This window comes from Mercenaria mercenaria, chromosome 11 (genome assembly GCF_021730395.1).
Source record: "Mercenaria mercenaria strain notata chromosome 11, MADL_Memer_1, whole genome shotgun sequence".
NCBI lineage: Eukaryota > Metazoa > Mollusca > Bivalvia > Venerida > Veneridae > Mercenaria > Mercenaria mercenaria.
In genome coordinates, this window is record NC_069371.1 from 271,148 (window position 1) to 297,707 (window position 26,560).

Sequence of the window (26,560 nt, forward strand, 5' to 3'; positions counted from 1 at the left end):
AAAAACAGTTTAGCAGAGGAGATTTTCTACTTGAGTACGTTGGTGACAGAATATCGGTGTCCGAAGCAGAGGCCAGAGAAAACAAACATCCAGGAAACATTATGTTTTACTTTACCTACGATGGAAAGAAACAGTGGTATATATACACATAATAGAAAACCTCACTAATCTCAAATTGAAAATTTAAGTTTTAACAACATATCCGTAGAAATAAAAGATGTGAATAAAGATTCTGCAAGGAGACCTTAAAATTTTTTAAACCTTTTAATAGAGATGGTACCTACCCAAATAAATCAAAGGGGGACAACTATGAATTGATCAATAAACTGAAGCCAACATTAAACATTGATCAAAAGTGAAAGAAAAATCAGATAGGTCCTTTTTCAAACAACTTATCAGACAAACAAAATATGACCTACATTTGTTTAAATCCCTTTGTATTCAGTATGCACGCTTTTCTCATGACTTACACTGACAGTTATTTTGTAAGTTGAAGTGAGGCCCTGATAGAAAGTTTAGTAATGCATGAAGATTAGAGAATAATGCATACATTCCTTTGAAGAAAATTAACGACACTTAGAAGCGTTATTAAGTTTTGATCTTTTAGCCAAAGTTGTTTATTTATTGTTCTCAATGGTGATACATTGGTTTACACAACATTTATATATCAAAATGTAAAATGTATATATCCAACAATGAGAAATAACAAAAAAAGTTAAATTGGTAACACAAAAATTCATTGTCGTCAAATATAATTACAATGTTTTAAGGTAGTGGTTGTAATAACTACATGTTAAGGTAGCTGACAGGTAATGACTCTATGTAATGTATTTTAAGCAATTCTCAATTTAAACATTCTCTGGAGGGAACTAGCATGATCATTTAATAAATGCTGAAAAAGCATATGGAAATTACTCTATTTTGATTATTTTCATTACAGGTCAACTACCCAAAACAAACTAAAAGGTGTTTTATTTATTGTTGAAAACAAAGTAATCGGATAATTTCAGATATCAACATTAATTTAAAACTTATGCTGTTTACACAACATGAAAAAAGGTTTTTGTTGGGGCCTCTCATTTACAAATATATCAACAATTAACACCTGAATTGAGTGCATTCATGAGTGGTAAATATTGATGGTAAAATGATGTAGGGGTTTGTTTACAATATAAAATCTTCAATAACTCCTTTAAGGTACAGTTTTGGTATGGTTTTGGTAAGCTTATAATAAAGAGCATGTCATTCTCTTTCACTCAGAATTTTTTCAAGCATTCTAGACTCTTGGCTAGTCTTGGAATTTGACTTTATTAAAAGACAAAAGGAAATTCAGTATAGGCTCTTTCAAAATGTTGAAAGTAGAGTAAACTTACCTTATACTCTATTGAATATATTTAGCTGTGGGAGCATTTGATATAGACTATAATTGGAGAAGTCCTAAAATCTTTGAAAAACGGTCAATACAAGCGTTGTCCATTTTGCTTCAGATATTTTGAGAAAGTCATTTTTTAGATATCAAATATTTCTATTTTTGACATGGAGAAGAGGAAAACCATAAATATATTTAGAAAATTGGTGCACTTAGCTATCATTTCCCTCTGAAAAAAATCTATAAAGATGAATTTGAATTTTTAGGTACCATGTCTACTTTTAACAGAAAATAGCTTAAACCCATAAATGGGCAACATTTCGATCCCTGGTGACCCCATTTTTGGTATCATTTGAAAAAGATGTATCTGCTGAAAAAGAATTAGTAACTAAAATGACCAAAGAAATATGCACCAGTCACTACAGTCTGCGAAATGATAGATCTTACACAGTAAATACTGGATAGTCTGTTGAAGTATTATTGATAATTATAAATAGAAAAAACAACATATTTGTGACCCCACCACCCCCACCCCCATGAAATAGCCAAAATAGTGGATTTTTAGTTTGTGATGCTCATAGCTCAAAAAGTATATGGTCTAGAATAATTAATCCTTTTCATAAAATGTTTGTTGAGGCTATACCCCCTTAAGACTGCAAACAATTGAATTATTGCCCCTTATTTGTGACAAATGTACCAGTCGGGGCACACCTTGTGTCCTACAGACACGTTCTAGTTTGACATATAATTTGTATTTCATTTTCAGTGGACAATACACTTTCAAATGATACCAAACTTACATAGGTTTGCCAGGCATCAATATTTGATATATTTTAATATCACTGTTATATAGACCTAGCTAATTTGTGGATCGGATGCCTTAAACATGGTTACTGATACTAGAAATCAAATTATGTTTTAAAGGCATAACCCCCTTAATCGAAGGACTTTGACGATGATAAATGTCCATTACATTTCATTTGGAATGGCCAATGTCAGTATTTGAAAGACCACAATGAATTTGGTTATGGTATCGAGAACGAAACCCCCTTATTTGTATTAATTTTTGACACAAAAATAATTTCTGAAAGATCACATTAATGATAAAAAAAAATTCCGAAAAAATAATTTACCTATCTACCTACCCTATTTTTTTTACCATGAAACCAGAAACAATATTTTTTTATACTTCCCCCGAAACGAGGTTTGGGCGGGTATATAGGAGTGAGCTTGCCTGCCGGTTGGTCGGTCCGTTGGTTTTCATGGTTTCCAGACAACAACTCATGAAAGGCTTGACAGATTTAAATAATTTTTGGTACACAGGTGTAACATCAGAAAATACAGGTCAAGTTTGACTTTGAGGTCAGTTGATCAAAGGTCAAGGTCACAATGACCCTGAACAGTTAAACAGTTTCCGGATGATAACTTGAGAACGCTTTGGCGTAGGATCATGAAATACAGGTCAAATTCGACTTTGAGGTTGGTAGGTCAAAGGTCAAGGTCACAATGAACCTGAAAAGTTCAACGGTTTCCAGGTGATAACTTGAGAACGCTTTGGCCTAGGATTCTTAATTTGGGTACAGAGGTGTAACATCATGAAATACAGGTCAAGTTCGATATTGTGAACGGTAGGTCAAAGGTCAAGGTCATAATGACACAGAACAGTCGGATGATAACTTGAGAACGCTTTGGCCTAGGATCATAAATTTTGGTACACAAGTGTAACATCATGCACAATGACCCAAAACAGTTAAACGGTTCCCAGATGATAACTTGAGAATGCTTGGTTATAGGATCATGAAAATTGAGGGAGGTTGGTCATGACCAGCAGATGACCCTTGTTAATTTTGAGGTCAGCAGGTCACAGGTCAAGGTCACGGTGACCTGGAACAGTTAAACAGTTTTCGGATGATAACTTAGAACGCTTAGGCCTAGGATCACGAAACTTAATAGGGAGGTTGTTCTAACCAGCAGATGACCCTATTGATTTTGAGTTCAGGAGGTCAAAGATCAGAGTGACCTGGAACATTTAAACAGTTTCTGGACAATAACTTGAGAACGCTGGGCTGAGGATCATGAAACTTCATAGGGAGGTTTATCATGACCAGCAAATGACCCCTATTGATTTTGAGGTCAGTAAGTCAAAGGTGAAGCAAATTTGGCTTTAACATTGGCTTAGTTCTGTGACAAGGCCTTATTTTGGAGGTATAATTCGTCACTCCTGTGACAACTCTAGTTTATTATGTCTCCCACACTGCTGTAGTGGGAGACCTATTGATTTACTCCTGTCTGTATGTCTGTGTGTACATATGTCTGTCTGTCACAAATCTTGTCTGTGCTCCAAGTGGAACATTTCTCATCCGATCTTCACCAAACTTGAACAAAATGTGTTTGCCAGTAAGTTCTCGGCCAGGTTCGATAACTAGCCAAATCGGCCCAGGCACTTCGGAATTATGGCCCTTGAATTACCGAAAATACAGATGCAACTGATACATGTATTGGTGCAGTGCTGACTCAGATACATAACTGTTCAGATGATTAGGCAGTTGTGGGAGACATGTGCTTTTCTCAAAAGCAGCTCTAGTTCGCCTGATGTTTTTATGTCTCCACTGATTAATATTTTAAAAATTACTTATCACAGAACTTTCAAACTAGAGGTGATTATTAGGTTTAAGGAACACTTAACCCTTTATGTTTTTAAGGTCATTTGGTCCATGGTCAAATCAACATGGGCCTAAACTTTAAAAATTGTTTCAGCTTAATAACTTTAGAACCTTGAAAAAGATGAGTTGTGTATATGTTTGAAGGTCAAGGTCACATTGACCTTGTACATTAAATGAGTTTCTAGACAATATTTGAGAAAAAAACTGACTCTGAGCCAACACCTTTGATTCATTGATGAGGCTTATGGTGTAGATAATCCATAATCTCACGTTTTTGGGTCAGTATGACAAGTTTAAAACCATATGACATAGAACCTGAGTCAAATAATGACTTGGCTGACAAAGTAGATGACTCGTTTGTTTGAATCTCTACACTTACTCCATTCCTCACAAGTGTGCTTTATAATCAGAAATATACTCATTTCAAAACCTGTGTTGTATGCTCTGTTTGTGTTGTTCCCTATAGAATTTGGAAGAGGCTGATGCTTACTGTTATGGTAATTGTACAGCAGTGTGTGAAAAGTCATGTTTTAGCTTGTTGATGAAGTTCTTTGTTCCCTTTTTTTAGCTCACCTGAGCCAAAGGCTCATGGTGAGCTTTTGTGACTTCTTGATGTACGTCGTGCGTCGTGTATCCGTCAACAATTCCTAAAAAAATCTTCTTGAAAACCACTGGGCAGAATTACACCAAACTTCACAGGAATGATCCTTGGGTAGTCCACATTCAAAATTGTTCAAAGAATTGAATTCCAAGCAGAACTCTGGTTGCCATGGCAACCAAAAAGAAAAACTTCAAACATCTTCTTGTCCAAAACCACAGGGCCTAGGGCTTTGATATTTGGTATGTAGCATCATATAGTAGTTCTCTACCAAGATTATTCAAATTATTCCCCTAGGGTCAAATATGGCCCCGCCCCAGGGGTCACATGGTTTATATAGACTTATATAGGAAAAAAAAATAAAAGAATTCTTGTCTGAAACCACAAGAGCTAGGCCTTTGATATTTGGTATGTAGCATTGCCTTATGGTCCTCTACTCAGATTGTTCAAATTATGCCTCTAGAGTGATAAGAGGCTCTGTCCCGGGGGTACCAAGTTTTACATAGACTTGTGTAGGAAAAACTTTAAAAATTGTTTAGTCTGAAACTGCAAGGCCTAGGCTTTTGATATTTGGTATGTAGTATTGTCAAGTGGTCCTTTACCAAGATTATTTAAAAAATATGCTCCTGAGGTGAAAAGAGGCCCCACCCAGGGCGTCCCAAATTTTACATAGACTTATAAAGGAAAAAAACTTTAAAAATCTTCTTGCCTGAAACTGCAAGGTCAAGGCTTTTGATATTTGGTATGTTGCATTGCCTAGTGATCCTCTACCATAATTGTTCAAATTATGCCCCTTGGGTGAAAAGAGGCCCAGACCCGGGGGTCCCAAGTTTTACATAGACTTATAAAGGAAAATATTTTGACAATCTTCTTGTCTTGAAGTTCAAGGCTTAAGCCTTTGATATTTGGTATGTAGCATTGCTTAGTGGTTCTCTAACAAGATTGTTCAAATTATGCCCCTGGGGTGAAAAGAGGCCCCGCCCCGGGGGTCCCTTGTATATGAGTTATATAGGAAAATATACCTCAAAAATTATCTGATCATATTTCCTAGACTGTTTAATTATAATTTCCTGATGACCCCAAGTTACTAAGGGTCACTTGACCGTGACTTTGACCTAATGACCTACATTTTTGTTTTTTAAGATACAGCCTTGAAATTTGGATGACATGCAGTTTTTCACACCGATCTTAACAGCATAGAATTTGGACTACATCAGTAACTGTCGACAAAGATTTCAATTCTCTCTTCAATGTTCTTTTTGTAACCTAGTGACCTACTTTCTTGTTTTTGGAGCTACAGCAAAATGATTTGACCAGAAGTATAATGTTTGATACAGATTTCAATACTCATCTTGAATAGTGTTTATCATGACCTACTGACCTACTTTCTTGTTTTTGAAGATACAGCATGGAAATTTGGACCACATGTAGAACTTTTGATACAGATTTCAATACTCATCTTTAATATTATTAACCCTGACCTACTGGTCTACTTTCTTGTTTTTGAAGCTACAGCAAAGAGATTTGGACCACCTGTATATTTTTCTAACAGATTTCATTACTTATCTTGAAGAATGTTCACCATGACTTTCTCACCTAGTTTTGTTTTTGTTTTTGAAGCTTTAGCAAAGAAATTTGTTCAAGCGAGCAATTAATCTCAGGTGAGCGATATAGGGCCATCATGGCCCTCTTATTTCTGAATTGTGAAAATGTTTTTTTTTCATTTTTTAGTTTGACTTTTCGAGATATTTTTGTCGCCCAGGCGTCGTCTTCACACCTTGGTTCAAGTTTTGCGTGCAAGTGCATATATCCATGTAGAGAAGAGATATGGCTCTGAAACCTTTTGTATATTATTCTAGGTCATTGTCCGCACTAAACTGATCTAGTCCCATACCTCTGGCATGTATTTTGACTGGATTTTGCCCCTTTTTGGACTTTGCATGCAATGGCATATCTTCCAAACTACTGCACATATTGCATTGAAACTTCACACAAGTCTTCCGGGTCAATAGCTAAGGTCACACATCAAGTCCCATAACTCTTGTTTAAATTTACAAAATTATCCCCCTTTTTGGACTTCGAAAATCATGGTTAAAGTCTTGTGTCCAAGGGCATATATTCTCCATAGCTACTGCAGATATCACATTGAAACTTCCCGCAAGTCTTTGGGGTCAATGGTTAAGGTCACACATCAAGTCCCATAAGTCTGGTTTGAATTTTGACAGGATTATGTCCCTTTTTGGACTTAGAAAATCCTGGTTAAAGTTTTGCGTGCAAGGTCATATCTCCAGAACTACTGCAGAAATTACGTTGAAACTTCACACAAGACTTCGGGGTTCAATAGCTAAGGTCACACATTAACTCCACTAACTTTGGCTTGAATTTTGACAGGATCATGCCCCTTTTTGCAGTATTTGGACTTAGAATGTTAAAGTTTTGCTTGCAGGGACATATCTCTGTATCTACTGCAGATATTGCATTGATTCTTCACACACATCTTAAAGGTCACTTAAGGCCAAACATCAAGTTTCATAACTCTGGCATGAATTTTGACAGTATTATGCCCCTTTATGGACTCTGTTTAATATAAACCTGGGTTCTGGAGTCAGGCATGCTGTCTTTTAGATAGTTCTTGTTAGAGTCAAGCACTGAGAATAGTCAAGCGCGCTGTCTTATGGACAGCTCTTGTTTTTTTCAGTTAACTAAACAAGTTTATGTGTATAATCTTTATGTGTAAGTTCTCCAAGAAAGCAGAATATCTCTTGTCACAAAAATGATACCTTTATTCCTTACTACCTTCAAAAAGCTCTAATTTGCTTTAAAAGTAGTTGCAAAATCTAAAATAAGTATCTTGCAAGTCCCGTTCTTGTGAAACGGATCTTGTGATCACAAAATTGACGTCTGCATATAACAATTTTATTATTGTTTCTTGTTTTTATAACTGTTACAAGAAATGCCAAATAATAACAGTTTGCCAAAATGCTTAACAACAAAATAAGAGATTGACCTAATACACTTGTAAATTCAGTGTTGTCAACTCAGGTCAGGTCTGTTTGTTTATATTTTCTGACGTGAAGGTCCAATTCTTTTAGGTTACACAGATTTAAATCAGGCAGACACATGCACTGAGTAGGGGTGCTTGTTAATTTGTTTTTGTGCCCCAGATGCTATCACAGATAACCATAATGATATTTGCCAGAGTAAAATGTCATCAGTGGCAGTAATTTGCTGTTTGCTTTTGGCGTTTTTTTAATCAGAGAAAAAGAAAACAGTAAAAATAAATTTTTGTTTATTATGCACTGATAAGGATCCTTAGCAAACTCGCAAACCTTGATGCTTCTTTTTCTTTTCTCATTTCTGAGGAATAATGTAACCTAAAGTAAAAAATCAAATAGCAGTTAAGTGTTGAATTTAGTTTTATCTAAGAACTAATGTGTAATGGTCATTTTTAAACCAACCAATCTTAGATGGGGGAGTTCTCCATTGTAGAATGTTAAACTTGTTTCATTACTGTTTGCATTCATCAGTTGTAAAACATTTTCAACCGTTTTTTAGCATGTTCTAATAATTACTTTCAGAAAGTTCAGATTCCGATCCATTTGACACGAAAGAATGGGTGTCCGACAGCTCCACAAGCTCAGGTATTTATAGAGCGATGATTATTATCTTGATATATATTTTGTCCTGAAAATGGGAAAACATTGTCTTGTAGTGTTAACCCATATTTCTTCTAACAGAGATGCGGATTATTTTCAAGCTAAAACTTTTCTTTTTTTCACAAAGCCGTTTACATGCATATGTAGTATACACTTTTTGCCTTAGCTTTCGATACAGGTGGTGGAATTTATGACGAATTAAAGATTAGAAGCGAGCTGTTTAGTTTACAATTTGCTCTTGTCATGTAGCATAAAATGATGTAAGTCACGTTGAATGTGCACATTCGCCACATTAAAGATATTAGATTTAAGATAGACAGAAGGTTCAGGCAAGAGTGCAGTGTTACATCAAGTTACATACCATTGATGCTTGACATGGCATATAGCAGAGTTACAAATTTTGCTGTTTTATTAGAACCTTGCATTGATGCTTACAACAGTAAAATTCAGATGATGAAAATATAATTAACTTGGCTGAAATAATATTGGCACTAAATATCCCTAGTATGAGTTGCAGAACCAGAAAGATCAGGAATTCATTGTATCATTATTAAGTGTTTTAAAATTTATCTTGTAACACATTTTAGATCAAGAGATGGAATCAGATGAGTTTCTAAGTGACAACAGTTTGGATAAACATGGACTTGAAGCTGAAGAAATTAAGGAGCCAGTCATGTCTAAAGGTACTTTATTTTATGAAAAAACACTGTGTTCTGAATTCCTTCTGTAGTGCAAAATTCAGTTTCCTTTGGAATGCTATACTGTTAACTCATTATTTCTTAATATCTGCTCAAAGATTCACCTTTACTATGCATTCCTGAGAAGAGTCTGAAACTATAATATTCTTCTTTCAATAATATACATATTAAAAATACTTAAAAATCATTTGAAAGCAGAAATTTGACCAATTTTGAGACTTTCTTCCAAGTCCTTTGGTCTCCTTGTTTCTTACCTCAGTTGTGAACCAATATTTATGAAACTTGGTCATAATGTTTGTCTTGATGATCTCTATGTAAAGTTCGAAACTGGGTAATGTGGGGTCAAAACTAGGGGTGTAACAATACATCGAACTACCGATGCATTGCGCTCCTGAGTGTCCCGATAGTATGCATCGATAGAAAAGTCACGATCCAATAACAATCGCCTATAGTTCCTTTGATAGTTTTGAAATTTTAGTAAATAAAGAAATAATTAATAATTTATAAACCAAGACACAGAGCCAGCTTTCATTTACGGCTCGGAAAATGTTTACGTCTCCATTACAATAATTAACCTCACGGAATTAAACTACCATACAGGACTGAGAAGTCTTGGAGATAATTAATAAAGTTAGTTTCTTAGAAACTTTGATTAAATATATTTAAATAACCTGTTTATCTTAAATGAGAAAAAGTACTCTGGACATGGAGAAAGTAGGCTACTTGTATGATATAGCAAACTGTCCGATAGGGCCCTTCATTTAGTGCTGTTACACCTTAGTCCGATCCGTCAATTTTCTATTCTATGGTTATTGCCCTTTGATTTTTCAACATTAGTGAACTTTAGTGTCGTCCTTGTTTAGAATATTTCTCAGCAACCACAGGCTGGAATTGAGCGAAACTTTGAAGGTAGTTTAACACTCAAAAGGAGATGTGTGTTTTTAAGCTCACCTGAGCCAAAGGCTCATGGTGAGCTTTTGTGACCGCTCAATGGCCTTTGTACGTAGTCCGTCGTGCGGCGTGCGGCCATCAACAATTTGTAAAAAAATCTTCTTCTTGAAAAACAATGATCAGAATTACACCAAACTTCACAGGAATGATCATTGGGTGGCTCCCTTTCAAAATTGTTCAAAGAATTGAAATTAATGCATAACTCTGGTTGCCACGGCAACCGAAAGGAAATACTTTAAAAATCTTATTGTCCAAAACTGCAAGGCGTAGAGTCTTGATATTTGGCATGTGACATCATCTAATGCTCCTGTATGAAGATTGTTCAAATTGTGCCCTTGGGGTGAAAAGAGGCCCCGCCCCAGGGTCACAAGTTTTACATAGACTTATAGGCCTTCGATATTTGGTATGTAGCATTGCCTTGTGGTCCTCTACCAAACGTGTTCAAATTATAATCCTGGGGTGAAAAGAGGCCCAGCCCCGGGGGTGTCAAGTTTTACATAGACTTATATAGGAAAAAACTTTAAATATTTTCTTGCCTTAAACTGCAAGGCCTAGGCTTTTGATATTTGGTATGTTGCATTGCCTTGTGGTCCTGTGCCAAAATTGTTCAAATTATGCCCCTGAGTAAAAAAAGACCCTACCCTGGGGGTTCCGAATTTAACATAGACTTGTATAGGGAGAAAAAAAAATCTTCTTGTCTGAATGTTCAAGGCCCTTGGGGTGAAAAGAGGCCCCGCCCCAGGGTCACAAGTTTTACATAGACTTATAGGCCTTCGATATTTGATATGTGGCATTGCCTAGTGGATTTCTAACAAGATTGTTGAAATTGTGCCCCTGGGGTGAAAAGAGGCCCCACCCTGGGGGTCACTTGTTATATGATTTATATAGGAATAAATATTCAAACAATTATCAGATAATATTTCCTAGACTGTTTTATTATAATTACCTGATGACCACAAGCAATTAGGGTCACTTGACTGTGACTTTGATCTACTGACCTACTTACTTGTTTTTTAAGTTACAGCCTTGAAATATGTATTACATGTATAGTTTTGTACACCGATCTTAAAACTAACTTGCAGTGACCAAGAATGTGACCTACTTTCTAAAATTTTAGCATCAGTGTGCCATTTTAAACATGTGGCTTATATTACTCAGGTGAGCGATTCAGGGTCATCATGACCCTCTTGTTAAGAAACAACCTTCAAATTTGGATGACATGTACAGTTAAGCACACAGATCTTAAAACTGACTTTCAGTGACCATGAATGTGACCTGATGACCTACTTTCTTTATATTTTAGCATCAGTTTGTCATTTGAAACATGTGGCTCATATTACTCAGGTGAGCGATCCATGGTCATCTTGACCCTCTTGTTTATTTTTTACCGTCGATGTCCTCGTAAAATGATGAAATGTTTGAGTTTCGAACTCTCGGCCCAGTTTACAGTGCCTATAGCATATAACATATACTTGAAAAAGTAGTCCGTCAGTTGCATTGACGGTATAAACCTGTATTAACTAAATAAACCTCAGATTTACACAGTAGGCAGATATCGGACTGATAAGTGCATAGTGGTAGGATAAATTCTTTACACTGGCCACATACATTTGTAAATGTACTATGTCTATATATTGGTCACCTTAATGTTTGTTTTAACCAAGGTATGTCCTATGTATCAGTTACTCTAATGTTTGTTTTAACCAAGGTATGACCTATGTATTTGTCACTTAATGTTTGTTTTAACCAAGGTATGACCTATGTATCAGTCACTCTAATGTTTTTTTAACCAAGATATGACCTATGTATCAGTCACTCTAATGTTTGTTTTAACCAAGGTATGACCTATGTATCGGTCACCTTAATGTTTGTTTTAACCAAGGTATGACCTATGTATCAGTCACTCTAATGTTTTTTTAACCAAGATATGACCTATGTATCAGTCACTCTAATGTTTGTTTTAACCAAGGTATGTTTTATGTATCGGTCACCTTAATGTTTGTTTTAACCAAAGTATGACCTATGTATCAGTCACTCTAATGTTTGTTTTAACCAAGGCATGACCTATGTATCAGTGACTCTTACACTAATGGTTGTTTTAACCAAGGTATGACCTGTGTATCAGTCACTCTAATGTTTGTTTTAACCAAGGTATGTCGTATGTATCTATCACTCTAATGTTTGTTTTGAACCAAGGTATGTCCTATGTATCAGTCACTCTAATGTAGAGATGGTACCTAAAAAATTCAAATTCATCTTTGCAGATTTTTAGCTCACCTCAGCAATGCTGCTCAGGTGATATTTTGTGATCGCTAGATGTCCGGCGTCTGTCTGTCGTCTGTCTGTCAATATTTAGCTTGTTTGTGCGATAGAGGCTATATCTTTTAACTGATCTTCGAGATCTAGTAATAGTTCGAAAATGGGTCATCTGGGGTCAAAAACAAGGTCACTAGATCAAACCAGGTAAAACGTTGTTATGCGATAGAGGCTGTATTTTTCACTTGACCTTCATGCAAATTTGTCAGAATGATTAACTTGATAAAATCTAGGCCGAGTTTAAAAATGGGTCCCCTCGGGTCAAAAACTAGGTCACTAGGTCAAATTAAATAAAAACCTTGTGTATGCGATAGAGGCTGTATTTTTCAATTGATCGTCATCAATTTTGGTCAGAATGATTACCTTGATAAAATCTAGGCCTAGTTAGAAAATGGATTATCTGGGATCAAAAACTAGGTCACTATGTCAAATCAAAGAAAAACATTGTGTATGCAATAGAGGCTGCATGTTACACCAGATCTTCATGAAATTTATTCAGAATGTTTGTCTGTATGAAATCATGGTGGAGTCTTAATATGGGTCATCTAGGGTCAAAAACTAGGTCACCCGGTCAAATTTTAAAAAGCCTTTTGTACGCAATAGGGGCTGCATTTTACAATGGATATTCATTAAATTTAGTCAGAATGATTGCCTTTACGAAATCTAGGTCAAGTTAGAATATGGGTCATCTGTGGTAAAAAACTAGGTCACTAGGTCAAATCAAAGAAAAACCTTGTGTATGCGATAGAGACTGTATTTTTCAATTGATCCTCATGAAATTTGGTCAGAATGATAGCCCTGGCGAAGTTAAGGTCAAGTTTGAATATGGATCATCTGGGGTCAAAAACTAGGTCGTTAGGACAAATCAAAGAAAAACGTTTTGTATGCGATAGAGGCTGTATTTTTCAATTGAGGTTGATGAAATTTAGTCAAAATGATTGCCTTCACCTAATCTAAGTCAAATTTGAATGTAGGTTATCTTGGCTCAAAAACTAGGTCACTAGGATAATTGAAGAAAATGCTTGTTTACACTTAAGAGACCACATTTTTGGTCCAGTCTTAATGAAAGTTGGTCAAAATATTTCTTTCCATGAAATCACTAGGTCAAATATGTTTACACTATTATGGTGTGTTTCTCAGGTGAGCGACCTAAGGCCATCTTGGCCCTCTTGTTTTCAGAGTGAAATGATAGCTAAGTGCACCAATTTACTAAATATATTTATGGTTTTGTTTTACTCCTCTCCATGTAAAAATGGAAATATTTGATATTTAAAAAATGATTTTCTCAAAATATCTGAAGCAAAATGGACAACTCTTGTATTGACCGTTTTTCAATGATTTTTAGGATTTTTCCCAATTAAAGTCTATATCAGAAGTCTCCACAGCTAAATAAATTCAATAGAGTACAGTGTAACTTTAGTCTACTTTCAACTGTTTGAAAGAGCCTATACTGAACTTCCTTTTGTCTTTTATTAAAGTCAAATTCCAGGCTAGCCAAGAGTCTAAAACTCATGAAAACAATCTGAATGATAGAGAATGACATGCACTTTATGATAAGCTTACCAAAAACATACCAAACGTTTACCTGAAAGAAGTTATTAAAGATTTTATAATGTAAACAAACCCTACACTATTTTGCCATCATCATTTTCTACTCACGAATGCACTCAATTCATGTAATAATTGTTGATATAATTGTAAATGAGAGCCCCTTAACATTTTTTTTTTCAAGTTGTGTAAACAGTTTATGCTGAAAATTAATGTTGATATCTGAAGTAACCCGCTTACTGTGTTTACAACAATAAATAAAACACCTATAATTTGTTTAAGGTAATTGACGAAAATCATCAAATAAAGTAATCCCCATATATCCCTTTTCAGCATTTATTCGTTTTTTCCCATGGAAAGCAATGATCGTGATATTTCCATCCAAAGAATGTTGAACTGCTTAAAATGCATTGCAGAGAGTCATTACTTATCAGCTACCTTAAAATGTTGTAATTACAACCACTACCTAAAAATGTTGTAATTTCATTTGATAACAATGACATTTAATGTTACATTATTTGCAGCAAAGTACTCTTTGAACAGTAAGAGGAATGCTTCAAAATGACTAAAGCATAAAAAACACTTTCAAAATGATTCATTGAAATGATGAATATAACCAGTCTACACAAACGTGATACCAATTTAACTCTTTTTATGCCCCCGAAGGGAGGCATATTAGTTTTCAATGTCCGTCCGTTCGGTAGTTCGTTCGATCGTCACAACGTTAACTTTTTGCATCAAGGCATTTTACTCGCGAACCACTGCACCCAGGACCTTCAAACTTCACGTGCTGATAGTTCATATTGAGTACACGACCCCTACTGACTTTGGGGTCACCAGGTCAAAGGTCAAGGTCACCAGGTCAAAGGTCGAGGCGCTGCGGGGGCATTTGTCACCATTAGTGACAGCTCTATTTTTTAGTTCACCTGAGCACGAAGTGCTCAAGGTGAGCTTTTGTGATCGCCCTGTGTCGGTCGTTAGTCTTCCGTCGTCCATCCGTCCGTCGTCCGTCATCAACAATTTGACTGTTAACACTCTAGTTTGTAATTTCTTATTGTTGGATATATACATTTTGCATTTTAATATATAAATTTTATGTAAACCAATGTATCATCATTGGCTAAAATATCAAAACTTGTCAGATACTTTTTACTTCATTTTCATGCACTACTATTAGGGCCTCACTACAACTTATAAAATAACTGTCAGCATAGGTCATATTTTGTATGCCTGATCAGTTGTTGCTAAAAGAACCTATTTGATTTTTCTTTCACTTTTGATCAAGGTTTTATGTTTGCTTCAGTTTATATGTCAATTCAGAGTTGTTCCCCTTAGATATTTTGGGTAGGTACCATCTATATCTAATGTTTGTTTTAATCAAGGTATGACCTATGTATCAGTCACTCTAATGTTTGTTTTAACCAAGGTATGTGACATTATGTACCGGTCACTCTAATGTTTGTTTTAACCAAGGTATGTCATATGTATCAGTCACTCTAATGTTTGTTTTAACCAAGGTATGACGTATGTATCGGTCACCTTAATGATTGTTTTAACCAAGGTATGACGTATGTATCAGCCACTGTAATGTTTGTTTTAACCAAGGTTTGACCTATGTATCAGTCACTCTAATGTTTGTTTTAACCAAGGTATGACTATGTCACCTTAATGTTTGTTTTAACCAATGTATTTCCCATGTATCAGACACTCTAATGTTTGTTTTAACCAAGGTATGACGTATGTATCAGTCACCTTAATGTTTGTTTTAACCAAAGTATGACCTATGTATCAGTCACCTTAATGTTTGTTTTAACCAAGGTATATGACGTATGTATCAGTCACTCTAATGTTTGTTTTAACCAAGGTATGTCCTATGTATCAGTCACTCTAATGTTTGTTTTAACCAAGGTATGACGTATGCATCAGTCACTCTAATGTTTGTTTTAACCAAGGTATGACATATGTATCAATCACTCTAATGCTTGTTTTAACCAAGGTATGACGTATGCATCTGTCACTCTAATGTTTGTTTTAACCAAGGTATGACATATGTATCGGTCACTTAAAGTTTGTTTTAACCAAAGTATGACCTATGTATCGGTCACCTTGATGAATATTTTAACTATGGTATTTTCTTATGCATCGGTCACTTCAATGTTTGTTTTTGTCCAGTTACTGTATATCCTTTACACTGGCCACATACATTTGTAAATGTACTATATGTATCGGTCACCTAAATGTTTGTTTTAACCAAGGTAATGTCTATGTATCAGTCACTCTAATGTTTGTTTTAACCAAGGTATGACCTATGTATTTGTCACTGTAATGTTTGTTTTAACGAAGATATGTCCTCACCTAATGTTTGTTTTAACCAAGACATATGATAATATCGCTTTTCGTCCGTGGTCCGTCCGTCCGTCTGTCCTTTAGCAATCTGTAACTCTTGAACCCCTTGAAGTATTTTGAAGAAACTTTACACAACTGTTCATCCCATCAAAGCAAAGTGCAAAACCCATGAGCCAGCCATGTCGGGTCAAGGTCACTACTCAAGGTCAAAGGTTTTCAAGAGCCTTAATTTTTGTGTTTGCTCTGTAACCCCTTAACCCCTTGATTTTTTTAATTTTTTTCTGTAGGGCAAATTAAGTTTTCTTTACCAAATCACAAGTGTTAGTTCCCTAGTGGTCTGTGACTGAAGGGCACTGTTTGTTTGTTGGTCAATCAGTATTTCAGTCTGTCCAGCAAACAAATCCTGTTATAGCTCAAAAAGTGCCCAACCTAGACTTCCGAAACTTTGCATGTTTATTTCAGATTTTTGTTTCAAACTTTTTTCTCATTCAACATGCACAGTTTGAAGAAATTCTAGGAAAAAAATGGTGTTGATATTTATGATAGGAAGATTCATAGCTAACTTGTCACAATGTGCATTTACTTCAAGCAGTAATGTTCTGGTGATAAAGGACCATCATGGCATTCATTGTTCGTTGCATATTTGCCCTACGTCATGCAAGTAAATGTTTAAGTATCTTGTATGTTTTTATATTCTAGATGGAAGTGAAAACGGTCAACCAGACAATGCTTATGAAGATTCCAATTTAAGTGATTGTTCTGCAATAGGTAACTTTTATTCCTCAGCTCCAATATTTGAAGAAGAGAGTGTCAGCTTCTCATTTTGTGGTAGATTGTGTATAATATTATAGTAAACCCTTGTTTTTAGATACTAGTATGTCTTTGATACTGATTCTCCAATCTACAGTTACTTAATAGAAACATAGTACAGGATGCAGCTACTTCAACCCAATGCCAGAGTGACCATGTGTGCTTTTTCTTTAGGTTTCTGTTTTGTTATGTAATGGAATTTAACTTAAAATTGCTGCATGGATATATAATTTTGTTTCCCACATTCAGATTTGCTCCTGTTTTTATTTTATCTTTAATACCTAGCACTTAAAAAGCATGGCCAGACTGTTCTAATGGCAACAGACGTCTTTCTCTCTGCTGTCAACCACATTTCTTTTTTCAAATATAATATCATCCAGTCTATAGAGTGCAAATGCTTGTATCTCTAGTAACTGTCAAAGGTTATGGTTTAATGAAAGTACTAAAAACAGTAAAGCATACAGTCATAAAACCGGCTCTTTTCTTAATTCCACAATTACTAATAAACTACAAATGATACATGATTTGATTGAAACTCTTAATCCAGTGGATAGAAACCATTGGCAGGAGAAATGTGATCAATGGACAAAGTCATTCAAAACCAATCAAGTTCTGCTCTTTAGCTCACCTGTCACATAGTGACAGGGTGAGCTTTTGTGATCGCATTTTGGTCTGTCCATCCGTCACTTTCCGTTCACAATTTCTTGTGAACACGATGAAGACCACATTTTGCAATTAATTCTAATCAAACTCGCACACAACTTGTATTGGAATAATATCCCAGTTCCTTTCGAAAACTGGCCAGATCCTATCATGGGTTCCAGAGTTATGACCCCTTAAAAGGACAAAATTTGATATTTTGGCTTTTTAGCTCACCTGAGCCAAAGGCTCAATGTCCGTCGTCTGTCGTGCGTCCATCAGCATTTAATAAAAAATTCTTCTTGAAAACCACTGGGCAGAATTACACCAAACTTCACAGGAATGATCCTTGATTGGTCCCCTTTCACAATTTTTTAAGAATTGAATTCCTTGCAGAACTGTTGTTGCCATGGCAACCAAAAGTAATTTTTAAAAAATCTTCTTGTCCAAAACCACTAGGCGTAGAGCCTTGATATTTGGCTTATAACATCATCTAATGGTTCTCTATGAAGATTGTTCAAATTGTGCCCCTGGGGTGAAAAGAGGCCCTGCCCCGGGGGTCACAAATTTTACTTAGACTTATATAGGAAAAAAGTTTAAAAATTTTCTTGTCTAAAACCACAAGACCTAGGCCTTTGATATTTGGTATGTAGCATTGCCTTGTGGTCATATACCGTAACCAAGATTGTTCAAATTATAACCCTAGGGTGAAAAGAGGCCCTGCCCCGGGGGTGTTATGTTTTACATAGACTTATATAGGAAAAAACTTTAAATATCTTCTTGTCTGAAACTGCAAGGCCTAGGCCTTTGATATTTGGTATGTTGCATTGCCTTGTGGTCCTCTAATTAAATTGTTCAAATTATGTCCCTGGGGTGAAAAGAGGCCCCGCCCTGGGATACACTTGTTATAATAATGAGTTATATAGAAAAAATACTTAAACAACTATCAGATCATGTTTCCTAGACTGTTTAATTATAATTACCTGATGACCCCAAACGATTAGGGATCACCTGACTGTGACCTTGACCTACTGACCTACTTTATTGTTTTTAGCTCACCAGAGCCAAAAGCTCAGGGTGAGCTATTAGGATCACTCACCGTCCGGCGTCCGTCGTCCGTTTTCCGTTGTCCGTAAACTTTTACTTTAAACGACATCTCCTCATAAACCGCTAGGCCAATTTGATCCAAACTTCACAAGAATGTTCCTTGGGTGAAGCTCTACAAAAATTGTTCAAAGAATTGAATTCCATGCAGAACTCTGGTTGCCATGGCAACCGAAACGATTTTTTTTAAATCTTCTTCTCAAAAACAAGAAGCCCTAGAGCTTAGATATTTGGCGTGAAGCATTGCCTAGTGGACCTCTACTAAGTTTGTTCAAATCATGACCCCGGAGTCAAAATTGACCCCGCCCCAGGGGTCAATTGATTTTACATTGATTTCTATAGGAAAATCTTCAATTTAAAAAAAAATAAACCAGAAGGCCTAGAGCTTAGATATTTGACATGTAGCATTGCCTAGTGAACCTCTACAAAATTGCTCAAATCATGACCCCCGGGGTCAAAATTGACCCCACCCCTCCCCTGGGGTCACTTCATTTTACATAGGAAAATCTTCAAACAATTTCTTAAAATAAACCAGAAGACCTAGAGCTTAGATGTTTCACGTGTAGCATTGCCTAGTAGACCTCTACAAAATTTGTTCAAATCATGACCCCCGGGGTCAAATTGACCCCGCCCCATGGGGTAACTTGATTGTACATAGAAAAATCTTCATTAAAAAAAAAAATAAACCAGAAGGCCTAGAGCTTAGATATTTGACATGTAGCATTGCCTAGTAGACCTCTACAAAATATGTTCAAATCTTGACCCCCCAGGGTCAAATTGACCAAGCCCCAGGAGTTACTTGATTGTACATAGGGAAATCTTCATAAATTTGCTAAAAAAAACCAGGAGGCCTAGATCTTAGATATTTGATATGTAACATTGCCTAGTAGATTTCTACAAACTTTGTTCAAATTATAACCCCCGGGATAAAATTGGCCCCGCCCCAGGGGTTACTTGATTGTACATCGGAAAATCTTCCAAAATTTTTCTAAAAATCATCAGTTTGACATTTGAAACATGCAGCTCATATTTCTCAGGTGAGCGATCCAGGGTCATCATGACCCTCTTGTTTAAGATACAGTCTTGAAATTTTGATGACATGTACAGTTTTGCACACCGATCTTAAAACTGATTTTCAGTTACCATGAATATGACCTACTGACCTACCTTCTTAATATTTTAGCATCAGTTTGCCATTTGAAACATGTGGCTCACATTACTCAGGTGAGCGATCCAGGGTCATCATGACCCTCTTGTGCAGCAATAAAGAGACTTCATTTATGGTTTGATTTGAAACAAACTTGCATACTATCTTTAGCAACAATATATCTTGTATTCTATGATGAATTCGTCAGATCCAATAATAGGTTCCGGAGTTACGGCCCCTGATTGACCCCTGACAGGGCCAAAATTTGTTATTTTTTACATTGTGAATATGATAGAAGCGACATTTTAAATTTGATTTTAACTACACTTACACACAATTTGAGTCACAAAAAGAATCTCGGTTCCCTTCGAAAACTGGCTAAATTCCATAATGGGTTGTAGAGTTACTGCCCCTGAATAGGGCAAACTTTTCTATTTTGGCGCTTTCAGCCATATAGAGGTTTCATTTATGCTTTGACTTGATACAAACTTGCACAGAATGTTTATCTTGATGATTTCTAGGCCAAGTTTGAAACTGGGGCATGTGGGTAAAAAACTAGCTGACCCGGTCAAATTTAAGGAAAAGCTTGTTAATAACCTAGATGCCACATTTATGATCCTATCTTCTTGAAACTTGGTCAGAATGTTTATCTTGATTATTCCTAGGCAAAGTTTGAAACTGGGTCATACTTGGTCAAAAACTAGGTCACCTGGTCAAATCAAATGAAAATATCTTTAACACTCTTGAGACCAGATTTGTGACCCTATCTTCATGAAACTTGGTCAAAATGTTTATTTTGATGATTCCTAGGCCAAGTTTGAAACTGGGTCATGTGGGGTCAAAAACTAGGTCACCTGCTCAAATCTAAGGAAAAGCTTGTTAACACTATAAGGGCCATATTTATAATCCAATCTTCGTGAAACTTGGTAAGAATGTTTATCTTTATGATTTCCATGCCAAGTTCGAAACCTGATCATGTGGGGTCAAAAACTAGGTCATCACTCAAATCAATGAAAAGCTTGTTAACACTGTAGAGGCTATATTTATGACCCTATCTTCATGAAACTTGGTCAGAATGTTTATCTTGATGATTCCAAGGCAAAGTTTAACAGGTCAGCGATATAGGGTCATCATGACCCTCTTGTCTTTAATTCTTGCTTTGCTCATGTTGTTTTTGAAAGAAAAACTTAACGAAATATCAAAAACCTAAATTAGAAATTTGGCATATCTTAACTGTAAATCACACTCTTTAGATAATTAAAATTACATAAATATAGACCATATAATTATGACTCTGTTTGTAGTGCCCATGCAAAGCGCAGTGAAAGATTCAGTAAAAGAGCAGGTCAATGTTACAGCAAACACGAAGGCAAAGAATAAAAAGGTAACCATTATACTTGTTTTGAAATTTTTTTGCTGCAATATATTAGCTTTATCTCTAAGCCTGATAAAGCTTTGTTTTTGACCTTGACCTTGAAGATATCTGCAAATAATTGAGTACTTGGTGCTATAAAATATTTGTGTTTCATTGAAGTGCTATAACTAGGACTGGTTCAATTACTCGGTTAATCGGATCCGATTCGATTGCTAGGTGAAACCGATTTCAATTTTGCAAAACCGCTCCCAAACAATGAACATCACGAGTCGTACTTTATCTTTATACATTTCTTTGACCAGCACATAGATCCACAGTATATTTCAGCTAAAACACATCAACTGAACATAATCAGTAGTCTGGGATTTGCATGTCGTGTTATATTAAAAATAAAATACACCAAAATATGACTTATTAATTGTCACACTGCTTGCAAACAATACAGTTGGTAAGTTTCTAATGAAGTCAGCTGCTGGAAGTACGTTGATACGGTCGTCAGGAAAGAAAACAGGCATTTTCAATATGGCGACCGATTAACCGGTTCGATTCGATTTCAAAATTAAAGATTAACTGGTTTCAAAATTTTGAAATCGTCTCAGCCCTAGTTATAACAGAATACAAAAACGTAGTCTGAAAATGAAGAAACAACGAACAAATGTAGTTGAAATTATTTTATTATAACCAGTTTGTCATTATACCCCTGCCAAACGAAGTTTGAAGGGGGTATATTGGAATCACCTTGTCCGTCCGTCTGTCCGTAAATGTTTGTCCATAATTCTTGTGAATACAACTGCTCCTAAACTACTGGGGATTTTGAAAAAAAAATACACACTGGTAGTACATGACCTGAGGATATTCATAGTGACTTAGTGTATCACCTGAAAATATGCATACTGCAACATAATCAAGGTCAGAGGTCTCTAAGGGGTGATAACTCGACTTGATTATTTTTAGCGTGACTATACGAAGTATATGGAGAGCTATCCCCGGCGTCGGCGTCTTTCCACGTCTCCACCTTGATTAAAGCTTTTATGCACTTTCTCTTTTTATGCCCCCGGTATCTACTGATGCATGAGGCATATAGTGATTGTCCTGTCCGTCCGTTTGTCCGTCCGTACGAGGTTAACCAAATGGGACTGTTTCGTCTAGCATCAATACCCCTAACAAGAATGACTTGATACTAATGCAGATGAAACCTGTGACCATTCCTCATCTTCAGACATCACCTGACCTCAGTTTGACGTTGACCTTGAACTTGACCTCGTTTTGGACTTAGCTTGCTTTATATCGACAAGGATGCCATCGGGGGCATCTTGAACGCAGCTACTTGTTTCTCCTTATCTCAGTAATTACTTGATGGATTTGCTTTAAACTTAAAATAGTTATTCCTCATCATTACCTACATCATCAGGCTTAAGGGTCATAACTCTCGCACCAATATTTCAGGAATTATCTCCCCTTTTTACTTAAAATTTCAGGTTAAAGTTTTGGAGCACTTTCACTCTATCTCAGTTATTATTAAAGTTTTTCGGCAACCTTTGTTTTTCTGTCATACCTTTATGTATGTTTTAACCAAGATATATCCTATGTATATATCATATGTATTGATCACCTTAATGTATTTTTAGCTCGACTATTCTCAAAAGCAGCTCTAGTTATACATGGCATGCCCATTGATTTGAACATTTTATCAATTACCATTAAGCTGAATACTGGAGTTAAGGTATCGGAACCATGCTGTTTATTACATCACAGGGTGAGCTTTTGTGATCGCCCTTCGTCCGTCCACAATTTCTTGTGAACACAATAGAGAACATATTTTGCAATCAATTTTAATCAAACTTGCACACAACTTGTATTGGCATAATATCTCGGTTCCTTTTGAAAAGTGGCTAGATCCCATCATGGGTTCTAGAGTTATGGCGCCTTAAAGGGCCAAAATTTGGTATTTTTAGCTTGTGAACACGATAAAGACCACATTTTGCAATCACCTTTATTCAAACTTGCACACAAGTTGTATTGACATAATATCGCGGTTCGTTTCGAAAACGGGCCAGATCGCGTCATGGGTTCCAGAGTTATGGCCCCTTAAAGGGTCAAAATTGGATATTTTTGGCGTGTGAACACGATAGAGACCACATTTTGCAATCAGCTTTAATCAAACTTGCACCAGATCTGTTTATATCTACGGACTGTCCGTAGTTTCTAGGAACTTGCCTTTAAAATTACGGACTACGATTTACCAAAAAATTACTACGGAAAATTGCCATGGAGATCGGCAAATTGGCGAATTTGCAATCAAAGTGGTGCTTAAACATCCCAAGTGGCGAAATGGAAATTTCTGCATATAACTTTGTTCTAAATCATAACCTTTTTAGAACTTTGACTGGTTCTAATAATTTGCCTTCAATTTAGGTCGCAAAAAAATTGATAGCGATACGCATTCTGTGTTTTAGGTAACACGTGTAATAAACATCTTGACTCATGTGATTGCAGTTTGCATTCAGTTAGCAGATAAATTATCGTGTGAGGAATAACCACTTACAGGTTTGTTTTAATTACTAGTATTGGTCTGAATAAATGATTTTTCAAGAAATAAACAAATTGGCGAAACATTAAATTGTATTATTTTACGTTTTTGAAATCGTAAGTAGATCGTCTGCTATCGTGTCAAACTGAAATATTTCAGGAAATGATTTTAACAAGAGGTAATGTTACTATAAACTATAATGTCAGATACTGCAAAATGCGGCTAAACTGACTTCTTATTATCAAAATTTGTCAAACATATCTTTGAAACTAGAGATTTGGGCGATATTTAGAAAAGTATAATCGTATTTGGATATATTAATATTTTTGGATAATTATCGAGACGCTGTGTTCTGAAATTTTAACATTCAAGTAACATACATGATTAATGTTATTGTAACAGAAATGATTCTAGAATTTATTCTCATAACACATACATATATCAGACTTATATTCTACAGGAGGCTTGACCTGAAAATAAAAACATGTAGTGTCAATAATTCATAATTTGGATATTGTAATAGGTACTATTTAGAAATTGAAACGTGTCATTTTCAGTCAGAAAATGCACAAAATGTTGTGTCAAGGGCCTACATTTTCAAAATTTTCTTGGGGTGATACTAAAATCCCTTCTTGCAGGAGTGAGTATTCCTTCCACATCCTCCCTTCTTATAGCCACTTTGGAGTTTTATGTGCCCTTTTACCAGCTGCCACCATATCCATTTCAAAATTTGACTGCAGCACTGTTTTACTAATGGAAATTACAAAAAAATCAAAGCAGGAGGGAACACCCATCCTCACGCCCACCCTGCTACCAATTGAATGAAAGTGGCTCAAACTTTTTTCGTCCCATTGTGAGCCCTGTCTGTCTACATGGATCAAATTGTGATACAGACTTAAATTTGCAAGATACTGCATTAAAATAAAGGAAAGCTTGCCAGCAGTATTTACACACATACACTGCCATATGGCCTCAACACGACTTTATACGCAATTCCCATTGACAGATGGTCAAAACTACTGATAAATCTCTTAGAGACTACTGACATTGCTTTGAACGGGTAAACAGATCTGTTGCATACAACTTGTATTGGCATAATATCTCGGTTCCTTTCGAAAACTGGCTAGATCCAATCATGGGTTCTAGAGTTATGGCCCCTTATAGAGCCAAAATATGCTATTTTGGCATTTGCAGCCATATAGAGACTTCATTTACGGTTTGATTTGATACAAACTTGCAAAATATCTTCAACAACGATAACTCTTGGATTCTATGATGAATATATCAGATCCAGTCATAGGTTCCAGAGTTACGCCCCTGATTGACCCCTGAAACAGCCAAAATTTGTTAATTTTTACCTTGTGAAGATGATAGAAGTGACATTTTATATTTGATTTTAACCACACTTACACACAACTTAAGTAACAATAAGATCTCGGTTTCTTTCGAAAACCTGCTAGATTCCTTCATTGGTTCTAGAGTTACTGTCCCTGAATCAAAGGAAAAGCTTGTTAACAACCTAGAGGCCACATTTATGACCCTATCTTCATGAAGCTTGGTCAGAATGTTTATCTTGATGATTTCTAGGCCAAGATCGAAATTGGGTCATATGGGGTCAAAATCTAGGTCACCCAGTCAAATCAAAGGAAAAGCTTGTTAACACTCTTGAGGCCACATTCATGATCCTATCTTCATGAAACTTGGTCAGAATGTTTATCTTGATGATTCCTAGGCTAAGTTCGAAATTGGGTCAATTGAGGTCAAAAACTAGGTCACCCGGTCAAACAAAGGAAAATCTTGTTAACACTTGTTCATTTGATGTGCATGAAACTTGGTCAGAATGTTTGTCTGCATGAAATATGGCAGGAATTTTTATCTGGGTCATGTGGGATAAAAAACTAGGTCACCAGGTCAAATAAAAAAATAAGCTTGTTTACACCCTAGGGGGCATATTTTTGATTCTATCTTCATAAAACTTTGTCAGAATGTTTGTTATGAAGTCTTGGATGATTTTAAATCTGGGTCATGTGGGGTCAAAAACTAGGTCACTCGGTCAAATCAAAGGAAAAGCTTGTATACTCTCTAGAGGCCACTTTTTTGCTCCAATCTTCCCGAAACTTTGTCAGAATGTTTGTTTTCATGAAATTTGGACAAGTTCGAATCTGGGTCATGTGGGGTAAAAATCTAGGTCACTAGGTCAAATCAAAGAATATGCTTGTTTAGTCTAAAGAGGCCACATTGTTTGGTCCAATCTTAATGAAAATTGGTCAGAATATTTGTCTCCATTAAATCACAAAGTAAAACATGTTTACACCCTTATGGTGTGTTACTCAGGCGAGCGACCTAGGGCCATTTTGGCACTCTTGTATGATAAAGTCTGGAATAACCTGTTTATCTCATGAGACTTAATTTGTCTTCTTTTCAGAAACCAGGCAGATTCTGCATTTTTGTAAGAGTGCAGTGCATGGCGGAAAGCTTAAGAGGCACATCATCATGAAACATAAAGAGAAAACAGAAGTTCAGGATATATTATCAAAACCACGCCAAAATTCATTTTTTGATAAAGTACGAAGAGAAGGTATATATGAGAATAATTTAAAAGACATTGCAGAAGATCGGGTACCATCAATGAGAGAACGCAAACCAAAATACCAAGACAATCTACGTGTTTGTACTGAATGTAAAGGTTTTTTTTTCAAATAGGTATTCTTCAAAGCATAAATGTGAAGGTGAAAGTCCTGTGGCGTTGAAACCAAAATGGATGCTGATGAAGAGTTCAGAGACATATTGAATAGGTTCAGAGATGGTGA

The 26,560-nt window shown here is 35.9% G+C and overlaps 1 protein-coding gene across 2 annotated transcripts; it reads left to right on the forward strand.

Moving 5' to 3' along the window:
- LOC123532205 (uncharacterized) lies at positions 1 to 26,387 on the forward strand. Of its 2 annotated transcripts, XM_053518397.1 has the most exons (7): positions 1 to 136; positions 8,209 to 8,271; positions 8,874 to 8,969; positions 16,845 to 16,913; positions 21,150 to 21,229; positions 23,677 to 23,767; positions 26,176 to 26,310. In XM_053518397.1, the coding sequence occupies exons 1-6, from the start codon at positions 121 to 123 to the stop codon at positions 23,755 to 23,757; spliced, it is 405 nt and encodes a 134-aa protein (XP_053374372.1). In that variant the 5' UTR covers positions 1 to 120; the 3' UTR covers positions 23,758 to 23,767; positions 26,176 to 26,310. The 2 variants fall into 2 exon arrangements, with proteins under 2 accessions (XP_053374372.1, XP_045169519.2); XM_045313584.2 differs by lacking the exon at positions 23,677 to 23,767 and having other exon boundaries at positions 26,176 to 26,387.
- Positions 26,388 to 26,560: the final 173 nt, after the last annotated feature.

What these genes read in the sequence shown, in the direction of transcription:
- LOC123532205 (XM_053518397.1), top strand. An exon ending in CGACAGCTCCACAAGCTCAG is followed by an intron (nt 8,272 to 8,873) that starts GTATTTATAGAG and finishes AACACATTTTAG; the next exon opens with ATCAAGAGATGGAATCAGAT. An exon ending in GGAGCCAGTCATGTCTAAAG is followed by an intron (nt 8,970 to 16,844) that starts GTACTTTATTTT and finishes TTTATATTCTAG; the next exon opens with ATGGAAGTGAAAACGGTCAA.